We start from the raw sequence: 25,916 nt of genomic DNA, 5'->3' as shown, positions 1-25,916 counted from the left end.
AACTTCAAACCAACAACTCTTTGAATTAGGCTTTCAGTGATATCTACAGTCAGACTAAAGGATTGGACTCACCCACTTCAAATGACTGCATGAACTTGTCTTCTCTCTACCCATTTCTTATCGGAAAGCCTACCTTAAAATAGATGAAATTATAACAATCTTTTTTTGTATTTGTGTTTCTTCTTCTAGACATCATGCTGCGTGCAGCCACCAGACAGTAGGAGGAAGTCAAGAACTGAACTATGGATTGCTCTCCACGGTGTTGCTATGCTCAAATCCAGCCAAGTACCTTGTAGATAGGGATGATGAGGGTCAAACTTAGTGCTTCAGCACAGCTTCTAGGCCCAGCTGACAATCTTTAAGGTATATTAGATATACGAGCACTGTCTGGACACTAGGGTAGCCTCAAGTACTGAATCAGCTTGTTCATAGGCTTAGTTTACTAATACATAAAATGGGGCTAATATTTACTGGTTCTGCAACTCTGTTGTTAAAATCCATCTGCGAACATTTGAAACAAATACATCTAGTAACATTAACTTGCTACCCAAAATCCCCAACAGGAACTTTGGGGATTAGACTCTTAGAGGAAAGCTCTACTTTTAAAGTGTTCAATTCAGTGTAGATTTATTTGAAGAATACCTAGCCAATATAAAACCAGGAGACTTAATCTGCTCTTCACATTAGGTTTTATCCAATTGTCTAACACCCTCAGAATATTTGATGCCCACAGTTTCTATAATGAATAAAACTTTAACTCAGCGAAATATCTCCCTAGGATTTTTCAGACTTTCTTTTGGTCTTTCTAACTATGCCAGGAAGGCTCTTGAACAGTTGTAGGGTGACTAGAAGCTCAGCAGACTTCTGATCCACTTACCTCATCCAACTAACACAGGTGTCTATGGGCTGTCTGGATATGCCAATGAATTCCACTTGGTCTGATGCTGAACTGTGGGTGTACTGACTTATCAGACCTGTGGACATCCACTTGGATGAAAGCACTGCAGAAGGCACCATCCAGTAGCTGCTGAGGCCGGCCTCCAAGCTCACCGTCTAGATAGGCATGAAGTCTGGTTTCAAAGCTGGCCTTACAGTAGCCTTTAAAATGCAACACCACAATCATCCATGTCAAATTACATGGCACAAGAACTACTTCCTTTTAGCAGTTTTTAGGTTCCCCTAATTTCAGCCTTACTTCCTGATTCATTTTTCCTTAATTAAGAATTTTTCTTTCCCCTCACAAACCTGTTTTGATTCTTCTGGTTATATTTACTGACTATGAAATGGTTTCCTGCCTATTTGTTTCACCAGTATGGTAATTCCCAGTTTTGCTATTGGCTTTCTTTTAATAAAGGGTGCTTCGTTGTCCAGTGCTTTAAAATACCTTCTTTTAACCTGAAGCTCCCATTGCCCGAGTTAATCTGATTCCTGGAATTAGAAGTCTTCTGAGAAAAACCACCACCAGGCCCTTAAACTATAATACCTACATCCACTCCCAGCCTTCCTTGAGTGAAGCTGGAGAGCTGCCAAAGCTTTCAGTACCGTCATTTAAAGTTAGCTTTCCCAATTTTGCTAGGTTGACTAGTGGCTTTCCATTGCAATGCCTCAAGGGTGCTTTGATGTCCAGTGCTATAACAACCCTTCTTTCAATCATGCCTCCACTTCAAGTCTAATAGTAAGGGCCATCAGGTATATAAGACATCACATGAGCCTAACAGATAGGACATATGGAGATCCACGTACCTGAAATGGTACTGAACACCTGTCTTCAGGCAACCAAATCCCTCTGCCAGCGTCACTGATGGCAGTAGCGAAATTAATCACAACGACAGGTACCTTTCCTTGGAGTTTACTAGGCATTTAGTCAGACAGGGATATTTCTGTGCAGCAGTCAAAATACTTATTGCAATTACTGTTCCCACAGTGAGCCCCATTCCTCTGAGTTCCTTCACCCCTGAAAGAACAAAGAATTTGGAAGCTTATCCACTCAGCTTTTCAAGCTAGCCTTAGTTCATTCAGTATATCTCAACAACAGAAATCCTTGCCAGTTAGCAAGATGCCTCAATTTTCCTTAACACTCATTTTGCAATTTTGTTACAAAGCCTTGTCATAAACTAAATTTTTGTGCCCTCCTGCCAGAGCCATTAACGCTGCAGCCATGTTACACTGCGCAGCCATGAGACAGTTCAAGCCTCAGAGAAGAGCCGAAGAAACTACATGACTTTATGATTTCCGTGCTAGCAACCTTCTACAGAAGAGAGCTGAAACCCACACATCACATGCACCAGGGACCAGATGAGAGGGGACAACACCTCCATGCCATTACAGAGCAGAAATGGCCTCGACAAGCAGAGGGATTTAAAAGTAGCCCGTGAATTTTGGCCACAGCGATGACTGCTGGCTTCCCTGCTTCAGATTATCTGTGAAGGAGGTAAAGGCTGGGGATGCTGAAGCTGTAGCTCTTGTGCTACACATGCAATTTGCCCTGCCACAGTAGTTTAACCATTTAGATCCCTGAATGCTCAGTGCTAACGTTGAAGACAGTGGGAATAATGGAACATAACACAAAAGCACTTATTTTGATGACCGCCATTTAGCAAAAAATAAGGATGTACCATACCTAGTCTAATTTACAATTTAGGGTTACAGTTGTAAAAACCTGACATGATTAAGCCATCATTTTAAAAGCTGTATGGGAGGAGTCGTGACTAATACTACATCACATGTGTTTTACTTCCCATCTGAAAAGCAAAAAATAGATTTTAAAGCGGGCAAAATAGCAGAAGAAAATCAGCAAAAGCACAAGCCTTCTCTTAAGACTTGCACAATAGTTTTCTGATTTGTAAGAAAAAAAAAATCATAAATCACATTGTAGTGAACCGGGAGGAGAGTATAATCCTGGATCCTACTAATTCATAGACTTTACTGGTGATGCTGCAGGAAGATGGTCCTGCAGCACACACAGGATTAGGAGTCTTCTTTTGTACGACTAGTTGCACATTGGGAGGAAGAGGAAGGCAAAAAAGACATTACAAAACCAGGAAGATGGTGGAAAGGGATTTTTGTTTTTCCTCCATTGGCTAGCTACGACATTGAAGCCAGGGCCGTGATCTAGCTGACTTCTGTCAGTATCCCATCAGTGACTTTGAACATAAAGGATGTTGCGGTGCCGAGAGACATCAAACTTATTCATCAGCATTGCTCGGCCTGACTTGAGATTTAAAGGGAAAATTAAACCCGCCATTGCTTATGAATAATTTGACTTTTAAGGTATTTTTGCAAGCATTCATAAATGCATCAGCTGGAGTGACTATGCCTCCAGCTGCTGCAACTTGTTTTCTAATGGGAGAACAAACTCCAGTAATTGTTTTTTTTAGACATGAACTAAGCATAGCTAGCTACAGCGCGTTCAGCACTAACATGGCTATTTTCAGGCAATAGGCCACCTGTAGAAGATGGCTGTGAATGAACAATTTCAACAATGCGATGCCTCCTGCAACGGTATGTGAGATCATGTGTCTCCCTGAGGTATTTTCCCTGGAAGAATTTGCACATCAAAAAGTTGTAACGCTAAAACGCCAACCGCAAACAGCAGCTGTTGGATCTCTAAGCCTCAGCCTCAAATCACAGCTCCTTTGGGAAACAAACCCAAACTCCCAACAATGCGCAGCAGCTGGGTTCTCGGCATAACATTTTTCATGATTGATAGATTTCCTAAATTTGTGAGCCTGCAAGCAAAATCTCAGCCATAAGAATATCTCAGAAAATATTGGAATGACTGCATGGCAAGCGCCTCGGTTGCAGCATTGAGCCTTCCCTCCCCCTGGTTTATTCTTCCCTTGTTAAGGGCTCCACAGAGTAATCCAGTCAACAAAGAATATTTCTGGGATCAGACACCAGATCTTCAGATCAACATAACAGGAAAAGAGTAAAGAAGGATTAATGCGCCATTTTTATTGTTTGGTTTCATCAGTGTTTCAGGCTGTATTTTCAGCATTTTATACTCCAGTGTTAAATACACTCTCTGGGCTGAAGGACAACCATTTGATTTTGAGATGGGGCAGGAATAATTTTTGATAGCTCAAATAGAGGAATTTTTTAAGCTATTTTTGAGGAGGGAATTACACACAGGCCATTTTCCATTACTAAGAAAAGTGTTTTAAATACTTGGAAATTTCTTGTAACTGTGAAGTAATAGAATATACGAGCTTTGAAACAGAATTTTCTTTTTATGACAACTGTACATTCTTGCTTTTAACATTTGCATTTTAATACATCAGGAACAAAGACTTTTCTACATCCTGTTCAAAGCAAAAGCCGTTTTTCAGTTTAGCTTGTCATTTTTCAAGCAAATTAATATCCCTAAAAACACTTATTAGTATGTCTATAGGAAGAGTTACATAAAAATTTTTCCATATGCACATGAACTAACAAGTCTGTGTTTTTTAAGCTGATGAGGGAAAAAAGAATGTGGGAGAAGTTACTGTTAGCATTTCTGTGTTACTTGGTTTTCAGGTATTTTATCTACATAAGCAATAAAGAGCTACACAAAGCTTCAACCTACAACTGAAAGAGTAGCTTGTAACTTCTTCGTTCTTCTTTAATATACTCTTTTAGGTTTAATCTAGCATACTGACATCAATGTGACAGATACTACCATAGTTTCTCAGTAAAATAATTAAATGTAGGCATCTGTTTTATCTCAGCTAGTTCTTTCCTCTTTCCCCTTTCTGTGTGGGCAGCGTTGCACAGCATCAACTGAGAGCTGCAGCTGATGCTGTGTAAAACGTGTAAAAGCAAATCTTTCCTTCCATAGTTTAGATGGTTCTGTTTGTTTATTCCAAACACTTGTTATCATCTGGGACCATTTGTCTTGTTTGAAAACAGCATTTTTCTTCTTCAGAGCAGCACCCAGGAAGAAGAGAGTCCATGAAGGAGGGGGGAAAAGAGGGAACAGAATCATCCTCAACTTTGTGGAAATTATCTCCCAGTACCTTGCTGCGCTCTCCGTGCAAACCGGCAAGATCGTAATTTCTTGACCATAAACTAGGGATGCTATTAGATAGAGTCTTTTAAAGCAAAGTTGTACGATTTAGAAAATAGTAGCTTGATTTTTAAGCCATACTCTCTTTCTGTACCTATTTATACTTAAAAGGCCCAGTGATGTCACAGAATTTAAAAAACCTCTTCTTTTTTAGAAAATAAGTAACGTAAGCACCTTGAGCTAATAGCACATTCAATATTAAAAAGGTGCTAAACCACTGTTAGGCCAGGCCCCAAGGCAAACTTCAATGTACAATGTATATTCACAATGCAGAAAGCCTCAGAAATACTTGAATTATTTTTACTGTTGTTCTCATTTCTGTCCTGAATTCAAGTCCATAAAGTACAATACACTTTGAGAATGGAAAGTTACAGGCAGAACACATGCTTTTGGAATTCAGACCTGATTTCAATACAGTGATGTCAGTCATCAGTATGCTGCATTGGCATCACTAATCTGTTGAAATTGATAAGGTGAGTATTAAACATAATTCGCAGTTGAAAAGCTAGATATTGAAATTTATCTTCTAAACTATTTTTAAAAGCATAACTAAAATTCACTTGTGCAAAAGTTTTCTGGGGCTTTTACACCAACAGGTCGATTTAGTTGTTCTCACTTTGAGAAGCAATAATGCAGGCAGGACGCAGCATCATGCTGCCATCTATAGTTTGAAGAAGAAAACAGACTGCACAATGCGAATTATACAGGAAGCCACTGGACACTTAGTATTCATAGAATGAAAATTATCTGGGCTTCTCAAAGGATGAGTGATGAAGAGATGCACAGACACGTTTGTGTGCTCACATTGTAGGGCGGTGAGCAAGACCTCCGTAAGGAGTCCGAGGCTGGACTTAGTCCTAGGTGGCTGCCCTCTCCCCACCACCCCCATCCCCATTTTTTTCTGATGAAAAAAAAGTATCTGTTCACATCATGGGCGCAAATAAAAGAAAAAGCAACCATACATCAGCACTCAAAAATCAGGTTTTATTTAACTGTATGAAATAGAGATTTGGGAATCCAAATTATACAGGTAAGACCCTCAACTAGCCCTTATTTTCATGGCAGGTATTAGCAGCCTAGAAGAAAAAAAAGTTATAGAAATAAAATCACATCCCAAATTATTCAGGCAGTGAGGCTGTTCTGTTCTCAAAGTGGCTCTTCAAAAAATTGTGTAGTTTTGCAGAAAGCTGAGTTTTAAGAAAGTGAGAGCTGTGATAAATTTCCGTGAAAACAAAACTAGAAACCTGTTTTCCTCTTAAAAGTATAATGTAAAAGTCTTTTTTTTTTTTTTTTTGATGTGGAAATCCTGTAAATTACTGACTTCTGTCTTCCAGAATCTGACACTTCCTGGTTTTATTTCCGTTGGTGGTTTTTTGTTTCGTTGTTTTGGTTTTTTTTTTTTTTTAAATTAAAACACTGAGAGAACAAAAAAGAAGTTCCTTGTTTAACTTGGTTCTGACTGAAATTCCAGAAGCAGCTGACACTTTTCAGATGTCCTCTACAGGCACTACAAATACGTTCATTTTGACCTTCGACTTTTGGAACATTATGAAATCACTGATAACTGTTTTTCATTAGCAAAAAATGTGCAAGTTACAAGTCACAAATTACTCCTAGAACCTAAGAAACTTGATAGTTTTCATCTGTATCCTCAATTTTTTTTTAAATACATCTACATATATACACAGAAAGCTGGAAGCTCCTCACTGGCTGCAGCACTCAGAAAAATCTCACCAGCTGATGATAGGGGAAAGACACCACGACATGCACACAATACTTTTATCTGATAACTGCAGCTGAAGACTATCTACAAGCAAATATCCAGCTTCCAGTGAACTTTATAAACATAACATCAAGACTTCCTAGAGAATATTGACCATGCAATGTGGTTTTCTCTGCTTGCCGTTGCCGGAATGAAGTACTGTATGAGCTGCCCTGCTGCTCCGTTTACTCTCAAAGGCTGATCCAAATGCAGTCAGGGAAATGACGACACATCCATCAACTCCTATATGGATGTTGTGGCTTAAAGAACACTCCAGGTGCTCTGTGATGTGTGCCAATCCAGCTGACTAGCAGATACTAGCATTTCTAACGAGTTCAGGGAAATATTTTTCTTTCTGTGTATATATACGCATTTACTGCTCAGTACACTAGCTGGTAACAACATCTAAGTGAGGCTATACTGACAATATATTATAGAATAAGTAAACTTTGTATTTAGGAAATATAATCCATGATGCAACAAATTTATGTTCATAGTCTGAAGCTGTTTTCACCCTCCCACAGCCATGCCATCCCTGCTCATAGCCCAGAATTCTTATCTAATGAAGTGTTTTGTAGGTAGCAAGTCAAAACACTGTCCTTAAACTAAAAGGAGATTATAGTTTATCTTGTACTTTGCAAATCCTGCTATTGAGATCTCACATCCCTTAAGTAAAACCTCTTTGGAATAGGGACTTCTTGTATGTGTGCCTACAATACCTAGCATATACGAAAGCTTTTTTTTTAAATAATATCCTTAGAAAGCTGCACGGTATTCTGAATGAGCATTATTATAAAAATTATTTCTTCCACATAGCTTCAAAACAGTGGAGAAAAAATCCTCCTCGAAACTAGAAAAAAATTGGGTTCTAGCATGTGCTCCTGAAGTTCTGCCCTGAATCCGTCCTGGCTCACAGGAAAACAAGCACTTGTCATTCCTTATTTTTGAACCTACAACATGGCAAAACATTTCCCGGAACAAGTGCTGTTACCTGCACCTTCATACACCATCTCGTTCTCAACAGAAACATTTGTTTAAACATCCTGTTCGTTTCTAAATCTCCAGTCTCAGAGGTGAACACTGCTTTCCCTGCCCCACCCCAGTTATCTAAACGCGGCGGGGGGAAGGGAAGGACTGCTAGTGTCTACAATCTGTCAGACTAATATTTGCAATTCAAAAAGATTAAAAATAATAAAAAAGCTTAGTGCCGTGTATAGAAATTTAAGAGGCCTGGAGAGCATAACTCATGCTTAAATAGGCTTTTACAATATTCGTATTCATGAAGTCTCTCTTACTCAAACCTCTGCTAACCCAGCTCATTTTCCCTTCTTTTTCTCCTTTAGTTCTGTCCACAAAAATTCTAAGTCTTAATGTACCAATATGAAAATTCTCCTTTATACACACTAGTGAACTGCAGCTGTGTGCTTTTGATGCTCATTCTTTTGAAGAACAAAAACAAAACAAAGAAGAAATCAATAGCAAACAACAGAATATCAAACAGGCACAAGGGTCCAACTTGTCTAGCTTCAGTGCCAAAAAGGGACAACACTCACTTTGCTCTGTAAAGGTCAAGTGTTTTGTTTACACTCACACCTGTGTCAGAAGTTTTTGAACAAACTGCTTCAGTTAAAGTAGGTGCTTTTCCCTTCTTTTCAGCTTTTGGAGAAATTTTGCCATTTCACTTCAAGCAAATTTCACTCAGCTCTGTCATGCTTAGATGAAAACCCAGAGCTCACATAAAGGATGCCAATTATCAGCAGTTCCTCATTTCTTACTTCCTAAAAAAGACCCAGAGGCAGAACTAATTATGCAGTACCGATCTTGGGCATTTGCACCTCTTAGCTTTCACTGCCATTGTTTCTTGCTGAATATTAACAGTTTTAAACGCATCACAGACTCCAGCATCAAGATTTTTAAGTTTCCTCAAGGGGAACCGCGCTAACATCCTTGTGCAAGCCAACGTCTTGGTTCTTAAAGCCTAGAAATGCACAGCACACTAACTACATCCAAGTGACTACAAATTCCAAGGGCAAAACAGTCCTGGAGAAAGAGACACGGCTTTTACTGCCTTAGCAATCTTAAGTAGCAAGTTGAACCTTATGATCAGTCACCTTGCTTTCCAGTGTTTTCTCCCAAAAAGGCTGTTTTAACTTTCAGTGAAGGGTCTGCTGGTGGGATCGACTAATTCCAGGCTTGAAGGTATCAAATGCACAGATTACAAAAACCTTAAATGAAGAAAGACTTCTAACGAAAAGCTTTCTGAACAAGCTAAAATGCAATACTGAAAGGCTAGATTCAGTATTAGAGTTTACTGTTTAGGAGGTACAGAGGGAGACTAGGATAAACACAGTTTCTCAAAGGATAATTTTTCTGCAACCCTTCTGATTACTTCCCAGGACCTAACAGATCTACAATTACAAAGCTATTTCTTGAGAAGCTTAATAAACATATGTATCGTTACGACTTCCCCCACGATAAGCCTCAGCCTCATGAGCTCATCTATACTACGTACATCATCATCACCTCCTAGCTTTTTCTAGACTCAGCAAGCCTACAACATTCTATTAATCAGCCTTACGACTTCTCTCCCTTAAAATAAAAATTTAAAAAAAAGTAAAGAAATATCAAAATTCCGCAGAGAAGAAAACCAACTCAAACAGAACAGGACACAAAAAAGTCAAATAAACTTAGAGGAAATTTATTCCAACTCAGTAATATTTGCTACTGTGTGTATTATTCAGGAACTTATAAACTATATAGACTACTTGGCTACTGTTGTCAGCAATGTTTTAGTAGTACTGCATAAGTGAATAATGCACCAGTAAAGACTTTCACTGCAAAAAAGATTTGTACAAAAAAAAAGAAAAGCCTTTGTAGAAAGGATAGTGGTTTTTATTGTAGTCTTAGAAAATATTGAATTATGAAAGATACAAAATCAACTGTTGTAATTATCTGTTTATTTTACAATCTGTATGCCATCATACTCTTATGGCTTTATAGTCTGCCCAAAGTATTTTAAAACATGCTTTAACAAAGTTTTTACATTTCAAAAGCAAGTATTTCTTTACTGAAAAAAAACAGCCAAACTCCAGAACATTTACCTGAGAATTCTGTATCATAAAATTGTCATTCATTCTTAACTTTTGCAAGTTGATGATATAGGCTATAGAAGTCAACATGCAACTTGTAGGTCTACTGTATTAAATAAATAGTTTAAAAATTAGATGCAGCTGGTTAGTCAAAAACCTTTCCTCAAACTTCATCAAGGTCATCATAGGTTTAAAAACATGACATGAATTTTATCATATGCCAGTGACAGCCACGATTTCTGCACTGGAAGCCCTGCACTGTTTGCTGGGTGGAATTCAGACCCTGGCCGATCACCAGACTGCAGCAGTGGAGCACAACTCTTTGGTGGATATTCCGGCCTCTGAACTTGGTAATCACTGACCTTGTTTTCCAACATCCACAGCCAAGTGTGTCAGGGGTTTGGGCCACTGGATATGTTTAAGTTCCCAGCCAGTCGTTCTCTACATATACGCTCCACCCCTTTATAACAAACATTTAACACAAGGAATTCCATTTCAGAGTATGCATACAATTAGGACAATGCTTTAATGTCATTATCCACGTCATTTCAGACTATCACCAGCTTTGAAAGTGATATTATGTATGGCCAGTAGAGAGGTTTGGGGCTTTCTGTTTTGTTTTTTACTGTTTCTTGTTGGTTTGCTTTTTAAATAAAATGGAGGTTAGGAGCAAAACACTGCCCAGGGTGGCAGCACAGGAGGGAGGCAGGATTAAATTAACCAGGCACATACAGATGCTGGACAAAAAACCCAGAGAGTTTCACAAGTAATACATATACAGGATCAACATATATAAGTGATAGCCATTTAAAAGAATCTCAATTCAATTATCTGAAAATATATCCAAAGCAGTAGAACTCTCATGATGTTTGCCATACACTATTTATTTCTGAATTTCAATTACTGCAAGCACTGTGATTTATAGAAGCTATGCTCCATTAACATAAATTTTCCTCTTAAAAAAGTAATGATAGGTGATGAAAATTCAAGGATATCACTAGAGATTTGAATCAACTTTCAGTCCCATAGGTGAGGTAGTGTAGTCACTTGTATTACGTGCTGGTTATGAGAATTACTGTTGAAATCTGTCAAATTTTAAAGTTTTGTTTTAAATAAGTGGCTTAATAGTCTTAATATATTTATTAATGCTATGTTACCTATGGGGGGGAAGGAGGGAAAAAAAAAGATCCTTGCCAAGAACAAGTTTTGTCTCACTGTAAGATAAAACTGCAAAGCAGTATTTACAATAGTCCTTTGCCTAGTTGCTGCCTACTGTACATGCACACAAAGACACAAAAGGCTAATATACATTCTGAGGTAGGAAATGAAGAATTCCACTGGCTTGTACAAGATTCTTCATGTTTTGTAAACCAGCAAAACCAAAGTTTTCTGTGGTGAGGTTCAATACTTAGTTCTGGTATGAGAATAACATCTAACAAAGCGTCATTGGTATACAATATGCATCTACTGCTATGTAAAAATCTAAAAAAAACAGGGATTACTTTTAGTAGCTGAATTTCTCCTTCACAAAGTAAATAAAGGAAATCCCTCCAGCTCACTTCTTTATTATACTTTCTATGTGTTTATACTCATAGCACAAGCCATTGAAAATGTACTACAGGTTTAGCCATAAAAGTATCCTGAAGACCAAAATTCTGAAACAGGTCTTTACTGGTCCCAGTGATCAGAGAACAACTACATTTGTAGATTACTTTAGGCAATTAGGCACTGAAGTCAAAGAATTTGGTGCCTGAATACCTGAAAAAAAAAATCTGCCCTTAAACTTCCATAATACTTTGATTCCAACTTATCCCAAACAGCAGCGAGCTTGAAGGTGCTAAGATAGTAAGTGACAATACAGCAATGAGTTTTAACAGGCATATGGGATTCAGACGCCAGAGAATCCAACGCACACTAATCCAAGAATTGCATCAGTTTCAAACTTCTGTCTTTCCCAGTATGTTGGTATTCCTCCTACAAATTTTAGAGACAAAAGCTGTATACTGCAGCACCTCTGCTGTTCCAGTTGTATCAATTATGTACTGGAGAGCTAAGACAAAGGCATATATTCAATAAAAGTTGGCTCTGGTACAGGGATGGGAACAGCAGGAAGCAATGAGCTGTTCCAGAGTGCACTTGCCAGAATCTCGTCACACTGTCATGTTATCCTAACCAATCTACAAAATAAACATTTACGAAGCTATATACGCTTCTTAAGGTTTGTCTGTCTACCAGGAAAAAAGAAATCTTAGAGATAAGAATTCCAGGTGTAGAAGTCTTTGTGCATAAACACCTCTTGGGAAGCTTTTCTTGAGATGCAGAGTAGCATTATGTACTGTGGCATGAATCAGTAAAGGCTGCTCTATACCTGAATGAAAGCTTCCTCACAAAGAAACATCTGTGCACAGAGTTTATACTTTCCAACAACTTTCCAGAACTCTCCTTGGCATCACCACACAGAAAAAGCTCCAATGCTGACACATACAAATTACACTCTAGAACTACACAGAGCAAACCCAAAGCTTGCCAAGTAATATAATGATCATGTAATTGTCAATGTAGTTTCAAGAGACAGTGTCTCATCTTTTCTTTCACTTACTAAGTTACAATAATGCTCAATCTCACTTTTAGTTGCAATTTTGAGAGGCTGGCAACAGGAAGATTCACTCATCTGTAGTGCATTTGTCAGTCATTTGCTGACAGAAGTCTGTGATACCACTGCTCTGCCCACACGGTTCCACAAGTGAAGTTTTCTCCAACGTTCGTACAGAAACTGGATGCAGTTCTTGTACTTGATCGTATGTTGCATCACACACACTTTTCACACACTGATAACAAGAACTCTGCTCATTTGTAGATGTAACACCTGAAAGACCATCTGCTAATTCTAAACATGCTGGTATCACAAGCTCACTATCAGACGGAGCTGTTCGTTCTCTCTCCGGGAACAAAAACGAAAGCGGACAATCTGAGGAAGAATATTTTGCAAGTATTTGTATTTGCTCATGACTCAAGGCTGCTTCCTTACACACCTGCTGGCAAAGTCCAGTCAGATTCTGCTTTGTCTCACCCAGAGTTGACAAAATGTGGTTTCTTTCCTTCAGCAAGTTCTCCTTCTCATTTTGCTGCAAGAAGAAAAATAGCCTTTTAGTCTGCATTTTAACACAAAGCTGTAGTTTGTTATGTTCCTAACAAAGCTAAAAGACGACCGTAAGTGACCTGGTCTGCTGAAACAGAAGTACTTTGGCAATACAAAGGCAAACATTGACACAATCAAATGCCTATCAAAAGGACAATCCTAACCTCTCCTGAAGTGTCATTAACTCAGCTATTTGAAGTGATTTTTAAGACATACAACTTTTTCGAAACTCATGCTGGCAGCCAAAAGAGTGATTTGGAGTTATTCAATAAATAAACCCTAGCTTCACTTACTGTAAGTATTCCTGGAACACTGATTCTACAGCGTAACACATTTAAACCATTACCACGGGTAACTGTAACAGCACATTAAGCAGAGTAGCCTTCATTGAGATTTATGTTTTTAAAGTTAAATGTTGAAAACCCGACATCACATTTTCACTATTGATACTACTCTATTAGATTAAAATAAACTTAATGCTCAAGAAGTGCCAAGCTGACTGCAGAAGAAACAATGGAGTTAGGAAACATTTCTAAAGTAAATAGAAAATACAGGAAAGTTAGAAATAAAACATGCTAAAAGTGTTAAGCAAAATATTTTATCTGGAAATGCAGCAATCTGGTTTGTTTCAAGGCACTACCTAGAACACTGGAAGTTAAAAAATTTGAAGTAGAGTGACAGAGGAGTGACAGATCAGTGAACTGAAGAGACAAGAACAGAGGTGCCACTAGGTAGGTAACCTAGTATTGGAACAGGAGAACACCGGCTGAATGCTTGAGTTTTATTTACACAGCTAACTTGCTTAAGAGTGGCCGACACCTCTTGGACATGAAATAAGACTGTCCTTGCTCTGACGAGCTTACGATCTAGCTACATAATGTAAAAGGATTTTCCAAACACAGGGCAGCAAAAGGAATAGCAATTCACTAAATATCAAGTAGAAAAAAGTACCATTCATTAAAAATTAGGAGATGTTTTTGCTTTTACTTCAATGTCACGAATTTTTCTCAGACTTCTGATACAGCTGGCTGAAGATGAAAGGACATTGGTAACTGAGAGGTCTAATGATGGAAACAAGCAACATATGGAATAAAGGAAAATGAGGAAATGACAAAGAAGGACAGGAAACACTGAAGACCATAATGAAGCAGTTGAAAGAAAAGGACAAAACACCAAACATGCCACGCATTTTGAGTACTATAATTAATAAAAGAGGCAGAGTTTTGAAGACATACAAAGCTTTAAATAGTTTAAGAAATAAATTGTAATTATAGGGACTGTGTGTTATCACTATTGCTTTGTCAACTCACTCTTTGACAGTTTATTTTCAGTCCTCACATCCCTTTCTGCAGGAGAAACTCATACTGCAACTGCTACAACTTCTTTTTGAAAGAACTGACTAACTCTAAGTGGCATTTTGCAAAAGAAGCCATTGTTGCCAGTCCTTTTTGTGCAAAATTATTAGAAAGAGTGCTTTGCTAATGAACTTCTACTTGTCAGCATACTGGGAGCAGCTGTGGCCAGATCTCCTAATCTGAAATCACTTTATGTACATTTTGGGTATGTAGAGGCACTCAGCTGTGTATTATGGACTGATGAAATTATCTGTACTGCTGTTTAACACAAACTTCAACATTCAGAAATAGTTATTCCAGTGTAAAATCCCCACCCTCATCTGGAATTGTTGACAGATTAATACATTTAAATATTGTTGATTTGTTTTAGCAGCATTATACTAATACTACAAAGTAATGCCAGCTAGTTTTGAGGTCGTAATAATCAAACTGAGAGCTCTTCTAGTTCTTCTTGTGAAGAATCTATTTAGTTCGCATACATCCTGCTATAGTGTACATATAACAAAATCCATTGACATTTGTTGGAATACAGCTTACAGTATCTCACTCACTGATACATCCTCCCCTCCTGAGCTACAGAATCCTCAGGGAAGTAGTGCTTCTTGAGACCAGTTGTTCTTTACTCTGCTCCCCCTCACAAGTACCCTCATTTTAAAGCTTTGAAGTGAGAAAGTACAAGAAATGTGAATACACACAGGTGCTCTGGAAGAGCTGTTTTTAACAAGCCTACATCTCCTTGAGTGAGTGTAATCTCAAATATGGAACATTAGTGAACAGCAAGAACACATAGGTTCACCTGAAAGATCATTAACTGAAGACTATATGGGAGTCAAAAATGACATTATCAGTACAGAAGATCATGAGAAATGACCAAACTTAATTCTCCCAGATAACAGATTCAGTACCCAACAGCATTTTTAATTTTATATAAGTAGAGCTTAACATAAGACTTTCAATTTTACAGAACCACTTGGGTGGGGAGGTACCTCAGGAGGTCTGTAATCTGACCTCCTGCTCAAAACAAAGTCAGTTCTGGGAAAGATCAGGCTGCTCAGGGCTTTGCTCAGTCATGCCACAAAACCCGCCAAGGACAGAGCATGCACAACCTCTCTGGGTAACCTGCTGCATTGCCTGCCTGTCCCCACTGGAAAAAAGCATTTCCTCATATCCAGTTAAAACATCCCATTTTCATTTATGGCATTTCTTGTTCTCCTACTGTGAAGCACTACTCCCTGGGAAGCCAAAGACCTTCAATTCCCAATGGCTACATGATCTTGAGGACTTCCCCATAGATATAGGCAGGTGGGTATTAGATCTCTCCAGAGCCATCTCATCTCCAAGCAGAAGTCCTGTTTCCTCTGCCTCTCACCATAGTAGAGGTACTCCAAGCCTGACCACCCCAGTGGCCTTCTAACCTTGCTCAAGTTTGTCACTATATTGCTGGCGCTGGGAGGGGTGAAAACTGGGCAAAAGATTCAGTCTTATATATGCTAAGTACAGGAGTACAATCACTGCCCTTGAACCCCTGGCTGTGCTCCTGTTAATACAGCCCAGGACACTGATGGCCTTTTTTTCAGCCTGGACACGCTGCTGACCCATGCCCAGCTTGCCGTCTCCCCAGACACCCAAGGTCCTTTTCAGCAAAGCTACTCCCAGCCAGCCAGCCTCCAGCCTCTACTCATGCAGGGGGTTCATTTGTTCCAGATATAGCACTTTCCCAAGAAACACACCACATCTTTTAATCTGAGAGAACAAAAACCTGATAAGCAACAATGGGTAGAAATTAATACAAAATGCTGCATATACAGGAAGGATGAGGAATTTAATCAAATAATATTTCCTAACAGGCTATAGTAGAGTATTGTCTATTTGTCAAAAGTTTTCAAACTATAGGAACACCATATTATCCTCACTCAAAGCCACGTTACAAAGGATGCCATGAGAAGATCAAAGACCAACAGGTCTGAGACACAACCGACCCAGAGAAGCAGAACAGGGCAGGAGTCATCATGCATGAAGCAACCTGGATGGATCGCACACATGTCTTTTCTTCCACCCACCTGGGAATTATACCTAGACAGATCTTAAAGTTTCTGTATTTGTGCACAACTTATACAAGCTTGATGGTGCATAACATCAGTGGCTGTCAGACACACCCAACAGCTCCAAACAAGGTCTTTTCAGGAAGTTCTGAAGCTTACCTGCACAGTTGGAAAAAATGAGCAGCTGGAATGTGTTTGTGCCTAGAGCGTGATTCGTAACTCAGACCTCACCTTACAATTCTCAACACTCGTTGTCTAGACCTTGCACAGTGGCATATGTCAAACAGCAGACATTGTCTGTTTTCTAGTCTACAGAAGAAAGGATATTATGCTATGCTTATCAGTCACTTAGTCAACTACAGGTCTAATCTTGCAGATGAATCTAACTTTTTTCCCCAAACGCTGCACAATATTAACAAAGTTAGGTAGCAAACAGAAATGACAGTATGACAACAAAACCAGGCGGAAAGTTCTGAACTGTAAGAAATGCAACTTCTCTCTTCAGTCAGAATAACGTAACTGTTAATGAGCACCACTGCCTGATTTCCCTCCCTCCTAGACTATCCATTCAGCACACTGAATGACTTGCTCTGTCAACTCTTCAGGGCTGTATGGCACTGCAGGCCTTCTTTCAAAGTCCATTTCCTTTGTTGCAGAAGTAGAAGCACATGTAGTGGCAGATGAAGGACCGCTTATGGAAAATAAGTTTCTAGCCAATGGCACTCTGCTCTAATTTGATTTTCCTTTTCACTCTGAAGTCATAAGGAGAAAGCTGCAACATGACTGATATGTTCCCAGCTAATGAAGATACCAAATTCATGTACATAAGTCTAAAATGGTCCTTAAACAAGAATTAAGAGTACAATAACTCTAAACAACTGAACTATTTAGTGCATGTGGTACATCAACAATGAAACTGAGATTAGAGGGTCAGAAACAAAGACCAGAAAAAAGTCTCTCAATTATTTTCCTGCCAGGAGGACTTCAGATTATCCACATTTCTCTTAAGTTACATAATTATCTTTTTATTGACTTTTAAGAAGGAGAAATTATATTAAGAGGGTTGCAGAGAAATCTGGATGCATTAATTCCTCAGCTACAATCTTGATACAGCTGCTAAAAAGGCAAGCAGTTTCCTGAGTTCTGCTGTATCTTCCGCCTTTCTGCAAGGGTCTCATTTAAGATTCAAGACTCAGGAAACAGTTCACCAGCCCATGTTGGTATCTTACAAGAACAATACTTACACAACTAGATTGCATAATTAAACCTGATCATGAGCTGAAGAACAAAAACACAGAGCAAGAAAGGGGAAAGAAGTAGACAAAAAAAGAAAGAGGGGGATGACGGTTTGTGAATTATTCTGTACAATTAAGTTCAATGCTGATGGGCTTCAGAAACACCATTCACCAAAAATTGTAGCGATGCACTTTTACTTGAATGGAAACAAGTCCTCAGAAGGAAAAGTGTGCGCACTTTGGAGTAAAGCGTAGAAAAACTGGAACTACTGTCACAAAGTCAAAGACTGACACAATTTTCTAAGCTTGAGTAGAAAAAGTAGTAAGCCACCTCACTCTCGAACTACTGCCAGATGTCCAGTCAAGACAATTAGGCAACGACTCAAGTCAAGAGTAAGAAATATTTATACATACCAGTTTTTCAATTTCAGATTCAAGATTTTGTATGCAGTCAAGTTTTCTCTTACGACATCGCTGTGCTGCGATCCTGTTTTTACTTCGTCTCCGGATATCATGAATACAGTCCAATTGTTCAGGAGTTAATTTATGCATCTTCAGAAATGACTGGAAGTCATTTCTGGAAAGTGAGATAATCCTTTGTGCATTAAATGGCAGTTTTACCTAGAATGTAAGATACAGTTGTAAATCAAAGGTGAAACTGATATACGCAAACACCAACAGGCCAATTCAAGTTTTTTATTTTAAGCATTCTTTACCAAATAGCCCATCATTCTTCCTAAATCTCAGAGACAAGAGCAAGCTAATGTAGCCCTCAGGTGAGGTGGATAAAACCCAGGGGTTTCAACTACATGAGTTCAAGCACAGGCAAAATAACTGAGTACTTTGCACACTAGATCCTCAAAAGCATACTCAGCGTAGGATGAAATCTATCCATGCGTGCAGCAAATAATAAGGTGACACACTCTAGGAAAATAAGTTTTTGGGTTAGGTGGTACACAAAACAGGTGTCAAGTATCACTAATATAGTCTAAAGCTTCCCCTAAGCTGCTATTAAGACTGTATCCTGCATACATTTTTATAGCTAGCGTTTTCCACAGGAAAAGCTCATCTGAAAAAGGGATTTACTTAAAATATAGAAGTTAAAATATTTGTCTTGTAGTCCTTAATGATGGAGAAGGGAGAGAACCAGGCTCCTGCTACTGTCTGTACACCGGAGCTCCAGAAGCAGGAGCGTCCAAAATGTACATAGATCACAAAGTCCTGATTAATACTAAAAAAACCTTTACCTGTAGAAAATAATTGTGACATGTTATGAAGTATCCAACTAAAGCCACTTTATTTTAATCCTCACATTTGCGTATATGTAGCAAAATGAGTTACTTTGCTGTGGTCAAAGATCTGAATTTAGTTTAAAAAGCAAACACAGAAACCCTTTCTGTGTTTGTCTACCACTGGTGACAAACAGGCAAAAAAAAATAAAAAAAAAAAGAGGACAGAGTATTGCCCTCAGCAATGAACCCCCCTACGTCTTTGTAACATAAAGATGAGGCATGTATTTAGCCAATTTTTGCCTTGTTTGGCTTGCCAACTTTCTACATTGACAGCCGCTTCCACTTATTTTAGGTCTCACTAAGGCCCTGCATCTTGAAAGAAAAAACCCTAGTGCTTTAAAAACAACTGCATTTTCATGATGAATATCATGATCCAACATACACAGTCACACTGCACTTCTACAGTTTCATGAACTGTGACAGAAATCATTCCAGGTGTATAGCAAAATCATTTGGGATTAGACTACTTATGTATGGCATCTACCTAAAACGCTACCAAAGCAATGACGTAAAGGAAAGAAGTGCTAAGTAAGTTCTGCAGTTGGATGAGCAAATATAACAATTTTGGAAAAGGCAATACTATTAAAGCAGTCTTACATAGTCTACTGAAGCCAGCTTGAAAACTTAATTTTCATTTCACACTAAATCAGAAATATCCTTTTTCTCCCATCTTACCCCATAACTCAGAATAAAACCAAGAAAACTGCAAAGTTTCTAAAAACCAAAGGTTCCAAGAAGTTTAGAGTTTTCTTAAATTTAGCTGAACTAGACAAAAAGAAATTCTAGAAAAGAACCCCCATGCCTTGGTTTAAGACTCACAAGCTTTTCTGATAAAGTTGTTCCAGAAAAATATCTGAAGATATCCAATACCTAAGCACCTACCATTTCCAATATCCTACCAAAAAATACCGCCTAAGTCTCCCTGAATTAACAGGGATCTTCCATATAAGCCTCTGAATGGTTATTTAAACTTCCATGTCTCAGATTTTTAAAGCAAGCAACCACAACTGCCCTCCCTGCCACCATGACACCACAAAGAGACTCAGAGTTAGGTTTTTGAATAGGGCTTTAAGAGACGGGGAAGCAAAGGATACACCAGGATGCTCTTACCTCGCATTCTTGTTCTCTTGCTGAACAGGATTCACTGTCTCCCTCGGTGTCAGTTTCTGAATCCTCTCCCAAACTTATCACATAATTATAGGGACACTGTTCTTGTTGCTGTCCCTGAACATAATCTCCACTGCTTATTTCAGAGCTGTTGGAGCATCCTTCAGTACCAAGGTTGCTTATAAAGGGGCAGTTGACAGAATTCAACGTTGTAAAAGTTCGTTGAGAGCAAGGTTCAGGGCTTTCACTAATCCTGATGCCCAACCACGGACACTCTGATTTCTTCCCTGAATATACCGGCTCCAAGCACTCTTTCGGAACTGCAGGTGGTAAATGTATTTGACAGGCTTCTGTGCTGTAAATATCACTCCAGAACCCTTTTGCTAGATGTTCTGCTACCTCTCTCTCCACACTGCTTCGATCACCAGCTGATGTAATGTTAGTGGCTTCCCTAGTGCACAAATCAACTTTTGAAGGTGTGTCATCCGGACTTTGGATTTTGTCATTCCCAACTCCAGTACCTGATACAGTTTTTTCAGTTAAGACACTGTTGTTCTGCATACTACTGAAATTCAAGTTACCATATTGCTCACAAGTATGTAAAAAAGACACAGAATTAAGTCCATGAGGTGCAGCAGAGTTTTGGGGGAAAACAGTAAGATCCATTTTCTCCACAGGACACGGCACATTCTGAGTCACAGAATCTCTCTTTGACTCTTCCTTTTTCTCAGTGCCTCCCTCCCCTTCTTCCATTTTTACCTGAGTCTCTTCACATTTTGAGACCAGCTGCATAGGTACACACTCCTGAGCTTTTTGCATGCTATCATTATCAGATATTTCCTTCTCAAGGAAAGTTGCAATTGGTGGCACCTGAATGTCTTTAATACTGGAACCGGACTCTGAAACATGAACTTTGTCATTTCCAAAAGCTTTCTGGAATTTCCTATACTTTGGACATTGGGAAGATAAGCTGGAAATACTACCCCTTTCTGAATGTACAGGATCACATGTTTGATTGGCATTATCTTGGAAAGCAGGCGATGATTTAGTATTTTCTTCATCTTTATAGAGCTTTGTGTCAGGAGTTTGACTATATTCCTTTTCTAGAAGTTCTTCTGCTTCCTCATCTATTTCTAGGTCTCCATCATCCACATTGCCAATTTTAGGGTTTGTTTTCCGACAACGCTGTGTACAACACTTCTTCCTGGGACATTCTTGTTGATCTGATTTAAAGTCCAAAAATTTGAACTTGAGAAACTGAAAGCAAGACTCTTCAATGTTGCGTACACCCAAAAATTCAGCACATTTGCAAACTTCAGACACATTGTCTTTATTTAAAATAAGTTTAGCTGTGTATGCAAACTGTAGCAAGGGACTAAATCCTTTAAGTGTTACCTATTTAAAAAATAAAAAAGGAAGAAAAAATATTAGTATGGCCAATATGGGCTTAAAGAGAGAAACACACAGAACCCAAATTTACCTGTGAGCAATCCACACCAGTAGGACAAGAACAAGACAAAAGCACGGATTTGTTCTGCAGAGAAAACCTGGCCACACTCATTCTGAAACAAATAATCTGACACAATTTTATCCTGTACATTTTGTGGCAATTAGCTTCTTCACTCTGATCAACCTCTTAATAAAATGTTCCGACAATACTGTACTAAAGTGAAAAAATACTGCTGTACACTGAAAACCAGAAACTGGATTCTAGCTTCACAAAAATACCTTTCAAACCCCAGTAGTAGGTGAATTATTCTGGAATAAGATCAAAATGCTGCTGGTATTTAATTGTTCCTTTAAAGAGCAGTTACTGTTATTTGCTCAGTCTTATGCACCATCAATATAAAAAAGGTTTGAAAAAATGGAATTTGTCTACATGTGATTACCTATTACTATAGCCACCTAACTCCTTTCGTCCTCCCACAGATGAAAAGAATTGTACCCAAAAACTGTACACCAAAACCAATTATTCTCATTTTAAAGCTTCTTTGGAATACGGAATTTTAACTGAACATTTCTAGCATTATCATCTCAGTTTTTACTGCAAAACAGTTGCCTAACAGGGAATCGAGAGATAAAAACTGTATCGTTACAAATTGAACAAGATCACATACGCATGAAAAAAATTACTAAGAAATCAGGCAGAAAGCTGTAAACAGATCACCATATTACAAATTACAGGACAATCCCTTTAGCCCTTCCATGCAAGCGAAGGATAAAGCAATACATCCACTATTACTACTCAATCTCAGGCCCACATTCTGCTCCCCTCCTGTATTGAAATGAACAGGACTTTATGCAGAATAAAGTGCTATATTTATGCATTAGCTACACTGAATTCTTCTGTCAGCAGGATAATTATACATGTAATTTAATTAAGGCATCAGTTGAGGGTTTGTTTTTTAGTGGTTGCTTGGTACTTTTTTAAAGAACACGTAAACAACACATGAAAGGAAGACATCTGTGCAGAGACAGTTCAGCAAAACTGTCTGTAAACTCTTATGACCTATCTGAAGTATTCTTAAAATAGCATTTAAAATATGCTCTGGAGAGAAAACTACTGATCACACCATCACATTAATTCATCCTTAATAACGTGGGGAAGGGGGACATAAAAAGACAGCTTATCCATAAGCTGGCACGTCTTCAATCTTAGTACAGTCAATCAATTATTAAAGTGGGTTTACAAACAAGTGACATTCATACATGAAATTGAACAAAACAAATATAATGGTATTTCAAAACTGTACATTCTTTCCCTCTAAGGTAGAAACACTTATTTGTTAAAAACTGGAAGGATCGAGGGGGGTAAAAAACCACCCTGTACTCCTTTCACTTTCTCTTACACATTTCTAGCTGGTTATCTAGTGTTCTGTCTTGTTTGAGGAAAGACTCTTGGTCTGACTGACCTAGAAAAGCATCTGCTGCAGTAGCCTTTTATTTAATTTCTATTTGGGCTGAAAGTCTAACTCTGAAAGTAAAAACATTGGTAGAAAAACAACACAGAATGGACACCAAGACTACAGTAATTATTGTTTACAATATTTATATATATAAAGTACTTTAATTCCAATAATATTTTGGTACATTATTGGTTCTCCAACTGCTATCTTTCATTTTAAACTTCAAATACTTTGGACGGTTAAAAAGGTTAAAAAAATTTTAAAAAGCATGTCAAACCATGTGATCAGTGTTTGCCTTTCTCTTAAATATGCAGCTTCATAAACTGATTTACTTCAAAATATTTAGCAGTTCCCAGAAGAGAAGCTCAAGTTGCTGAGTCTTAAAATGCATTTATCCGTGATCAGATCAAATGATTAAAAGATGAGATTCACTGTTTGTATTTTTGTTTGTTGCTTCACCTGATTCAGTTCTTACATCAGTAATACCAAATTACATTAAGAGCCCTCTTAAGCCTACATTGTAGTAAATACCAGGATTATCATGTTCCTCCATTTTCTTTATAAACTCTGGTCCCTTCTAACCCAGGTTTATTTCATGGGTTCATTGGAACACTACTGCTTAGCACCAGAGACTATTTTTCCCCTCTCCAATTTTGATATACATGTCTTATTCTTCCAGATGCTATTTTTTTCCATTATCCCAAAGTAAAATTCTCTTCAACATCAGAAGTTTCACATGCCACTAATTTCCCTCTTTTACTCCAAATCATGGCTTTGTGCCTTCCAGCATCCTACTTCCCTTCCCATCATTACTTTTAATCTGAGAGACATTCAGGCTTTCAACATATTAAGCCACTAGGAAAAAAAGTAGAAGAAGAAATGAACAGAGACACACAGTAAGTAGGTTAAGTAAAAGTGAAATATAGTATTATGCGGTAACATAATTTTGTAACAAATTCATTGATCAACAGATAACAGCAAAGATCACTGAAGCTCTTTAAAGAGACCACTTGATCCTTTTTAGTTTTCTGTTTTCTATAAAATGTGAAAGATTGTGGTAAGAGAGAATCCTTCTGCCTATCTCAGTATGTTACAAAGCCAGCAAAGTAGCTACCTTACTGAAGCACAGAATTTCTGAATACATCATCTCTGCATTAACACTCAACTCAGTCTTGACCATGAACAAGTTTCTAATGTAATCTCCAATGTTATTACAAATATTCATTGATATGCAACTGTCCTCCAACTTCAATGATTTTAGTTGAGTTGCCAACAATTTGCATGTTATTATCCCACCCCCAAAGCTGATTACCAAGAACTAACTTCCAGAAAGCCATTGATCATTTAACAACCAACTCTTCAGAATGTGCCCAGTGGTAGCAGTAATCAGAGCACTTTTCATCTACAAGCACAGCATTTCATGTAAAAATCCAGTCACTTGCTTGCTTTATGCCTCTCAACTACCAACTGGAATCTTTACATGTCTTGGATGCTCGAGATATGTAATAATAAATTTTTTGTTCCTACAGATGTCAAGTTCTGGCTCACTCCCGCCAAAAGCCTCAAAATTCAATCCAATTTAATAATATGTATATTAGGGGTAAAAAAAGCAAGCAAGCAATTGCAATATGTTCTTAGTCTTAAAAGTAATAAAACACAGTAAAAAAAAAGCAAGCTGCTAATGATCAGTGTGTAAGAAGGATGGGGAACTGAGTAGAAGAGAATTGTTAGTAACAGTAAGCAGCAAGCAAGGAATAAGCACAGTTGTATTACTCAAACATACAAAACCAAATCTTAATGACATTGATTTAATGGTAATACCATTTTAAGCTTTAATTTATTTATTACTCCAAAAGTATTCTCTTTTCAAGTTCTGCAATACTTTTTTACCATTTAAAGCCCATTACATGCTTTGAATCAGGTGCACAACTGTAAAAGCAATAAATCCTTAACTGAAAAGATCTCCCCTATACACTTCCCAAGACCGCATTCACTTATCTTCAGTCTGTGATACACGCTCATCTGTCTAGCCTTTAGCCCAACCAATGGCAGCTTTACAACAACTCAGAAATTTCTTCCCTTCAGGTCTTAACTCTCTAACTTTAACTTCTCAGTTAAACATCAGCCTACTGTAAAACAGAATTGCACAAAACAGATTAGAAGCACTGGCAGGTAAAATACAGAAGGGAGTGACACTCACCTCTTCCGGTAAAGTGATGATAAGATCAGCATCCACCTGGCCCACAATTCTTGAAAGGAAGTAACTGCTGCAAGCTGCAAGCACAGCTTTGTGAGCCCGAAATCGCTGATCTTCCACTAAAATAGTAACATCACAAAGAATATCTTGCTTTCTCTGATCATCAAGACTGAGAAGTACATTGGTACTGTGTACTGAAGATTCATATGCAAAAACCACACTATTCTTCTCACTTAGAGACATTCTGTATCACAAATGGTAGTGTAAGTCTCAGTGGAAAGCATGCTTCTATTCTTCAGATCTGAAGGAAGAGAAAAGTTGTACACGTGAAAGTCATATCCAACATCCTGCTGGTATCCTACTGATACCAAAACATAATAAACTGTTAAACATGTGTTGCCTGTTCTAATTCTTTTTAAGACTAAGATTAATACTCAATATTTTCATACATGTTAATACATAGATACTTATGAGCATTTGAAGTACCCAAACCTTAATAAGTACATTTTAAAATACTGCTTTAGTAGTTTCATAAACCAAAAAAGGGAACAATTTCTCATGTGACTTCAGTGACAAATAACAGATTTTTCCTCAGCAAGCAATTAAGAGTCATAACTTTACCATAACAATTATTTAAGCTTTCATTTTTAGTTATCAGTATATTCAGACTCCAACAGTACAAAAATGTAAAGAAACATGAGAAACCGATACATTAAGCCAAAAGTCACCAGAATACTATGTAAGCTAC

General features: G+C 38.1%; 1 protein-coding gene across 2 annotated transcripts in view; it reads right to left on the bottom strand.

The window, feature by feature from the left end:
- Window positions 1-6,007: 6,007 nt before the first annotated feature.
- BACH1 (BTB domain and CNC homolog 1) overlaps window positions 6,008-25,916 on the bottom strand; it is a 32,265-nt gene continuing 12,356 nt past the window's right edge. For both annotated transcript variants that reach the window (XM_064470452.1, XM_064470461.1), the window contains exons 2-5: window positions 25,172-25,469; window positions 20,069-21,460; window positions 18,081-18,287; window positions 6,008-13,020 (exon numbers count right to left, since the gene is read on the bottom strand). In XM_064470452.1, the coding sequence (XP_064326522.1) occupies window positions 12,559-13,020; window positions 18,081-18,287; window positions 20,069-21,460; window positions 25,172-25,411 (2,301 nt within the window). In that variant the 5' untranslated portion in view covers window positions 25,412-25,469 and the 3' untranslated portion in view covers window positions 6,008-12,558. The remainder of the gene's footprint in view (window positions 13,021-18,080; window positions 18,288-20,068; window positions 21,461-25,171; window positions 25,470-25,916) is intronic.

The sequence above is a fragment of the Phalacrocorax carbo genome, chromosome 1 (assembly GCF_963921805.1).
Source record: "Phalacrocorax carbo chromosome 1, bPhaCar2.1, whole genome shotgun sequence".
Taxonomy (NCBI): domain Eukaryota; kingdom Metazoa; phylum Chordata; class Aves; order Suliformes; family Phalacrocoracidae; genus Phalacrocorax; species Phalacrocorax carbo.
This window is presented reverse-complemented; position numbering and strand designations above follow the sequence as displayed.